This window comes from Coregonus clupeaformis, unplaced genomic scaffold, assembly GCF_020615455.1.
Source record: "Coregonus clupeaformis isolate EN_2021a unplaced genomic scaffold, ASM2061545v1 scaf0001, whole genome shotgun sequence".
Lineage (NCBI taxonomy): Eukaryota > Metazoa > Chordata > Actinopteri > Salmoniformes > Salmonidae > Coregonus > Coregonus clupeaformis.
In genome coordinates, this window is record NW_025533456.1 from 1,771,899 (window position 1) to 1,780,036 (window position 8,138).

The window sequence follows — 8,138 nt, forward strand, 5'->3', positions numbered from 1 at the left end:
TCTATGTAGAAAACACCCATTCACTTCCATTCATTTTGCCACACAGTCATTTTGTGCTGAGTTGGGACGTGGCCAACCATACCTTCTAACGAGTCCTGTGTGGCCTGTGAGCGTCATAGAGGAAAACAGGCGACATGTCTGTGTAAGTGAGAACCTTTCAGAATGGGGTCATAAGCTTTTCAGAATGGGGTCATAATAGTTTGTAGCTCAAACTGTTTAGACTTTACAGATGTTTTCGCGACTATAACTGTTTTCAGGGATCTTCCCTTGTCACAAACACCGCTCTAGCTCGCCCCATCCACTGCACAGGCTCATAGTGGGTATCAGTGGACCTTGGGCGGGCACTTTTAATGTACTTCTATGTCGGAAGCCAAGGGCACACGGCAATCACGTGCAGCCAATGACGTGCAACCAGAGAAACCAAGGGCTGCCCCCTGGCAAGTCCCTCCGCAACAGAGCACTGAAGTCAGGCTGAAACAGCTGCATTCGGGAGCCGCCTTACAACAGCACTGAAATCAGCCTGAAATAGCTGCATTTGGGAGCCGCCTTACTCAAAGAAAATTAACAACAACAACAATCAAATGTGTGCTTTATTAGCTCAAACAATACATTTTTGTAATAGTTTGCTAACTGATATGATATAATGTTGTGGCACGAATGAACGTCAGAATAACACGCAAAACAGCACCATCTCTTGGATAGTGGTCGCTTGTCGCTTCGCCACTGGATCCAGTCACTTTTAGAACTGTTTTGTCATTTAGCAGACGCTCTTATCCAGAGCGACTTACGGTAGTGAGTATCGTTGTTTTAGAGAATTTGGCAATACTTCCAACCTGCCTCACAACCACAGACCACGTGTATGGCGTTGTGTGGGCGAGCGGATTACTGATGTCAACGTTGTGAACAGAGTGCCCCATGGTGGCGTTGGGGTTATGGTATGGGCAGGCATAAGCTACGGACAATGAACACAATAGCATTTTCTCGATGGCAATTTGAATGCACAGAGATACCGTGACGAGATCATGGGGCCCATTGTCGTGCCATTCATCCACCGCCATCACCTCTTGTTTCAGCATGATAATGCTCGGCCACATGTCGCAAGGATCTGTACATAATTCCTGGAAGCTGAAAATGTCCCACTTCTTCCATGGCTTGCATACTCACCAAACATGTCACCCATTGAGCGTGTTTGGGATGCTCTGGAATGACGTGTATGACAGCATGTTCCATTTCCTGCCAATTTCCAGCAACTTCGCACAGCCGTTGAAGAGGAGTGGGACAACATTCCATAGAGATGTGTCACACCAGATACTGACTGGTTTTCTGATCCACGCACCTACATTTTTTTTAAAGGTATCTATGACCAACAGATGCATATCTGTATTCCCAGTCATGTGAAATCAATCATTTCAATTGACTGATTTCCTTATATGAACTGTAACTCAGTAAAATCTCTTTAATTGTTGCATGGTGCGTTTATAGTTTTCTTCAGTGTACATTTATTGTGTTAGCGTGTTTAGAGGAGAAGTGCAGCCCAAACTTTGTAAATAAAGATTACAAAGACATTTAATGAGGAGTTTCTTGTAGGAGTCCCTCTTGCAGACTAACAAATAGGTTACTGGTACTGCTACATAAATAATTGTCGCTAGTATAGGTTATATTACGTAGATGTGTAATCTACACTTACATGTACGTTTTATATGCATTATTATAATCATCCACTTCGTCACATACCATATGCATTATTTGAATCGAGCATCGAGGACCAGCCGTGAACAGTGTTTTCCTAACAAAAATGCTTGACGCAAGCCAAACCCACGGTCAATGTGCACTGTCGATTTAGAGTCAACCGCATCAGCAGTGTGTGCCACCAGGAAGCTATGATGATAACGGTACATAACAGCTATTTGACAAGTCCTTAAGTCTCTTCTGCTTTTTTTGTACAATGTACTATAAACTTAAATGCTGCATAGACCTCCTTTATCTATTTTGTCGTTAAAGCACGTGTGTGAAATAGATGAGTAAAAACGTGGGATATTGTCATAAATGCAAGAAAGCGTGCCTTTTGAATTCTGTTTAACGTTAGTAGCTAGAAGCCTTATCAATAATGCACCATGCAATATAGGCACTGTACACTTGAGACGGACCAAGCGGAATAGGTTGAAATATCCCTCTGGTGGCCCAGTTGACCTATTTTAAGAAATGCCATTGTAATTTGTTACAGGATAAAATCACTGCCACCTGCTCAGGTTAGCATTGGGCTAAATGTTCAAGGTTATGTAATGGGGACAGCTAACATGTAGTATTTGATCACGTGCAACTATGTCAACAACTTTAATGCACATTTTAAGATGGAGAAACAGTTTAAGCATAAACATTTTCTAACGTTCTCAAGTATGGCTACAACGAGAAATCTCAAAATAAATCAATAATGGTGAATGATCTGATAACAGCATAGGTAATATGTCTGCATGGGATATACTGTACATATCAGAAAAACAGGGGAAAGTAAAGACAATCATTTTGTGAGAAAGACTGATGACGGGAAGAGAAGAAGGTATTATCCCTAGTACTAGGATTTCTAAGGCACCAGGTATCCACAATATTAAAATCTTCCAAAAAGGTCTTAATATAGCTTGAAGGTTCCCGGCATGCCGTACTGTCAGTATTAGTGGTATCAATGTAGAATCTACTGTCAGGTTAAAATCTCTCCCAAGAATGGTCACTGAGTTTGGGAAGTCTAGCAATTTAAGCTTTAAAAACATTTGGTGTGTAGATGGAAGACAGAAATAATTTAGTACCATAGATAATAACAGAGGGATAACAATACTTCAGTATACCCCAACCTTCGCATTAAGCTTCCTCTTATTACAGCCTTATGTTTAATAACTAAGGATATCTGGTGTTTGCTTACGCCAACCCTTCCATTAAATCTCTTTGTAATTAACATTCATTACCATGGAGGACTGATATGGCAGAGAGAGTTGGTTGACTAATCAAACCATCAACCAAGTCAGTCAGGTTGAATGTCAAACATAAACATATTCCTCTACAGAGTAAAACTGTAATAATATAACCCAGTCTGTGCAAATCAAGACTAAATGTCAATGTAATGTGTTATTTAATTAGATTAAATAGAACAACAGATTTAGGATACTTTATCTTATGTTAAAGCCTAAAAATAGATGTTGAATCACCCCCTATACCACCCTTAAGATCTCTGAGTAAAAGGAAAATAAATAACAGCCCATACAGACAGAATGGGACTGGCTTAGAGCAAAGAATATGACCACAATGGCCATTAAAATAAATGACATTATTCATGATAAACATGAAGTAGTTGATCCCATGCAATGCGAATAACAAAATTCCTGGGGAAACATTATCGGAGTGTTAAGCCCCAACTTAGACATTTGTGTCCCTAAGGTTGTGGACATCGTTCATATTGTACAGTAAGAGGATATTTATTGTCACAGTACAATTTAATGTATAATGAAATGCATAGGGCATAAGAGTATAACACACAGGGGCGGCCTGTTCAATAGGGCGATATGGGCGACGCCCTGCCAAACGGGAAAAGGAAGGGATTTTTTTTCTAATCAATTATATCACGGCAACAGTAGTTATCAGTGTTGTAATCTGATCTGACTGCCACTAAATGTCAAATCAGGCTAAAGTCGTGCTTCAAATGGCCCCGCCCGTTTTTGGGCGATTTCAGTCAGGTTGAAAATCGCCCAGAAGTCTCTCATAGACTCTCATGTAAAATCTATTTTTTTCAAATTTCAAAGCTTTCAATACATTCTCTATGGGTGTCTGTGGGCTTGCACTTACGCGCTTTCGTCATACGTGACGTAACCATGAACGTAACTAAGCAAATAGCGGCTAGCAGCGTCTCTGTTGCGACCTGCAGTGTGGCGTTATTTTATGTTTTTAATTTGTACACTTAGTGGCGTTATTTTATGTTTTTAATTTGTACACTTAGTTTACAAACATTCTGCCAACCATGGATTTGCAGTGGTGGGTTTTGGACTGATCTTGTTGATCGTGTACATACCCGCTACGAACGGACTAAATAATGAAAACGTTGCTGGCAGCGGAATCCAATACAGCTGGGAGACTTGGCTGGATGACAGAGTCCCGGACAGAGAAGTGGAGCCGGCCGGCTTCACCCTGGTCGGAGCGGACCTCGATCTGACAGTCACAGGGAAAATCGATCCTGGTAAGAGAGCGACTCTGTACCCCCCGAGCCCCGACATTGAACTGCTTTCTGTGTCACTGCGACCTTACTATCTGCCCCGTGAGTTCCCCCAATTGTTTGTTACCGTTGTGTACTGTTGATAATCACAAGTTTACTGGAGAACTGAGACCAAGTAGAGACTTTGGACAGGGTGGATATGGTATAATAAAGGCAGTTTATTCAGAGGTAAAGATATCTGGAATCGCGTGCACGGACTCGTTCGTCAAACTCTTAGGGAGCTATCTGAAGAGAGCCCCGAAAACATTGTGTGCTGACATTTTTATACAATAAATGATGTAGGTTGAATCTAGTAGTTCTGATCTTCTGATTGGTCCTGATGAGTTGGGCGAGGTCCCCTCCACTGTTGCATTGGCTCTGAGTCGGGTTCTCTGTCTTCAAATGTTCAGCCTAAAGAGAGGGGATTTTTGTGTGTGTGTGTGTGTGTGTGTTTAACAGTGATGATGTGTGTGTGTGTGTGTGTTTAACAGTGATGATGTGTGTGTGTGTGTGTGTGTGTTATCAGTGATGATGTGTGTGTGTGTGTGTGTGTGTCCTCAGAGCAAGAACTCGTGAGTTGGAAGAACTGAGAGACCTATGGCGTGGGTGTTGTCCTTGGCCACCTGCTGACAAGGCTGACAAGATAGGACTCTTTTGTCCATTGTTATAGGATAGGAACAGCATTGATTGAAAACAAACGCCCAACACAAAATGGGTCATGCACAAGATTTTAGTCAGACCAAGCTATAACATTATATATTTACTACGACAGTACATTCAACCAAAAGCTAATATAACAAAGGCATCAGAGATTATTTATAATCTGTCACAGAAACTGGAATCCATCTCCCCAGATCAGTCAATAAATGCTTCTGGTATTGACTTATATGCTGCCCCTGTCTTCATGTTGTTGCTGGACATATCTTTTTTAAAATGTGTGTAGGTCACCTAAATCATCAGAAAAATTGCCCCTCCTGAGAATTTTTTCAGGAGCCGCCACTGATAACACATGTTCATTTGTTTCACATTTTAGGGGCATATCATCAAAAATACAAGACACCATTGCAATAAGTACCCTTATCGATCAAGGACCTCCTGCAAGGTATCAGCTGGTAACAAAGAAACAGAGTCTAGATAAAGACCAATTCAGAAGATGGACCTTTGGAGAGAGAGATCCCAGTAAGATCAACAAAACAATACTGATGGTGGGAGAGACCGGATCAGGGAAGTCATCTCTGATCAATGCCATGGTCAATTATGTCCTGGGTGTAGAGTGGAAGGACAAAGTTTGGTTTGAGATCATTGAAGATGAAAAAAGAAGTCAGACTGAAAGTCAAACTACAGCGATCACTGTTTATGAGGTATTTGGATGTGAGGGCCTGAGAGTCCCCTACTCTCTCACCATCATTGATACTCCTGGGTATGGAGACACCAGAGGGATCCAAGAAGACAAACTGATCGCTGAAAAACTGTTGGAGTTGTTTAGGTCTACAGATGGGATTCATGAATTTGATGCTGTGTGTTTAGTGGTGAAGGCATCTGAGAATCGACTCAGTGAGAGACAGAAGTATATCTTCGATGCAGTTTTGTCTTTATTTGGCAAAGACATGGTAAAGAACATTGTAGCCCTCATCACACACTCAGATGGTGGGGAACCTACTAATGCTCTGAATGCCCTGGAAGTAGCAAAGGTCCCTGGTGCCAAAAATGAGAAGAATCAACCTGTTCATTTCCTATTCAACAACCGTAAACTTAAGGCTAATTGTGAAACAGAGAAACAGGCCAATATAGAAGAATCAATCATGAACACTGCATGGAAAACATCACAGAACGGCATGGAGGAATTCACAGAGTTCCTGGGTAGAATAACACCTCAAAACGTGAAGATGAGTGAAAGAGTTCTGAGAGAGCGCAAACAGCTAGAAGCATGTGTCAGCAACTTGCAGGGAAAGATTGAAATGATTGACCTGAAGCAGAATGAAATCAAGCAGACTCAAGAAGCCCTGGAGAAACACAAGATAGACATGGACAAAAACAAGGACTTTTCATACACTGTTGAAGAGTCTTACAAAGAGAAAGTCCCAATAGAATCATCATGGTGGCATTTAACTCAACGGGCTACCATCTGCGATGTCTGTGAGGAGAACTGCCACTATCCAGACTGCTGGTGGGTCAACGATATCTCATGGTGCAGTGTGATGAAGGAGTCCAAATGCACTGTGTGTACTGGCAAATGTCCCTCCTCCAAGCATGTCAAAGAAAATAAAATATATGTTGGAAAGACAAAGAATGTTACAACGACATATGAGAATTTGAAAATAAAGTATGAAATCAATGAGAAGGCGGCTGGGGAGAAAGGGAATGTGCTCACCAGACTTCACATGGAGTTAGAGCAGGTCACACTCCAGAAGGTCAAACTGGTGGAGGAATCCTACCAGTGTGTCATCAAACTGGAAGAGATCGCTTTGAAGGCCATCTCACTGTCCGCTGCTGTGCATCTTGACTTCCTGATTGACAAGATGAAGGAGACAGGAAACACAGAGAAGGTTCAGAAACTGGAGGAGATGAAGAAGAGACCTAAGGAGGAACACACTTGCGAACACCCACACATATGAAGTTTCACTTTCACACACACACACACACACACAGAGATAAAAGGAGAATGAACATTGAGAGAGAATTTACATCGATTAAAGAAAATAAGAAAAATTAATTTGGACTGGAATTGATTAAGATAGTTAAATATATTAAATATTAAATGCTGAAAGTATGGAGAAACATACAGTGGGGGATATTAAAGGGGGATTGAAGTAATTCAGTAAAATTGTTGATAATGTTCTTTGCTTAAAGGTATGATACATATAGACCAGGGGTGTCAAACTCATTTTAGCTCAGGAGCCACATGGAGGAAAATCTATTCCCAAGTGGGCCGGACCGGTAAAATCATGGTATATATAACTTAAAAAAAACAACTTCAGATTGTTTTCTTTGTTTAATACTATCAACATAAAACATAAAGCTGGAGCCTGAGGACAGTGTGTCCAAAATAGTACAAGCACAACATCACTATTAATCATAAAACACCTGAAGTTTATTTGAAAATTCTAAAGAAAAAGAACAAACAAACACACAATGCCTCAGTGATTCACATAACTGTTTCACAGATCACAGAACTATATCCGGGTGTCATTTCTCAGGCAGAAATGTAGATACAAATAATGAAATCCTGTTCCCCAAACAAGTGCAAGAACCACAGAGTCAAGAATAGGTTAAATATACAAATAAAATAAAATCAATTAAAAACAATAGCACATCAACATAAAAACATATAAACATAAAGCTGGAGCCTGAGGACAGTGTGTCCAAAAGCACAACATCACTATTAATCATAAAACACCTCAAGTTATTGTCACGGTCGTCTATGTCGTCTAAGTATGACCAAGGCGCAGCGTGTCCAAGAAACATTACTTTATTAAACAAACGTTATCGAACTACAAAACAAAAGACGACTCAATGAAGTCCACGGTACACTGACCGAAACGGAACAAAAACCCACAATTCCCACAGGAAAACAATCAGAATAAATATGGCTCCCAATCAGAGATAACGAGCCGACAGCTGACACTCGTTACCTCCGATTGGGAGTCATCGACCAAACCTAGAAATGCAGCCAACAGAAAGGCAAACCTAGAAACAAAACCAAAACCCAACAAAACAAAATACACCCTGGCTCAAATACAAAAGTCCCAGAGCCAGAGTGTCACAGTACCCCCCCCTAAAGGTGCGCACTCCGGGCGCACCAGCATACAGTCTAGGGGAGGGTCTGGGTGGGCGTCTGTCCACGGTGGCGGTTCTGGCCCTGGTCGTGGTCCCCACCCCACCTTAGTCACTATCCGCCTCCGTA

At 41.4% G+C, this 8,138-nt stretch overlaps 1 protein-coding gene across 1 annotated transcript; it reads left to right on the forward strand.

Annotated features, from left to right (window-relative positions):
- The first annotated feature begins 360 nt into the window (after window positions 1-360).
- On the forward strand, window positions 361-6,849 carry LOC123482944. The gene is made up of 2 exons (XM_045212173.1): window positions 361-437; window positions 5,268-6,849. The coding sequence occupies exons 1-2, from the start codon at window positions 361-363 to the stop codon at window positions 6,847-6,849; spliced, it is 1,659 nt and encodes a 552-aa protein (XP_045068108.1).
- Window positions 6,850-8,138: the final 1,289 nt, after the last annotated feature.

Coding starts and splice junctions, on each gene's coding strand:
- LOC123482944 (XM_045212173.1), top strand. CDS start 361: ATGTCGGAAGCCAAGGGCACACGGCAATCACGTGCAGCCAATGACGTG. Junction 438..5,267: donor AAACCAAGGGCTGCCCCCTG/GCAAGTCCCTCC, acceptor TTCACATTTTAG/GGGCATATCATCAAAAATAC.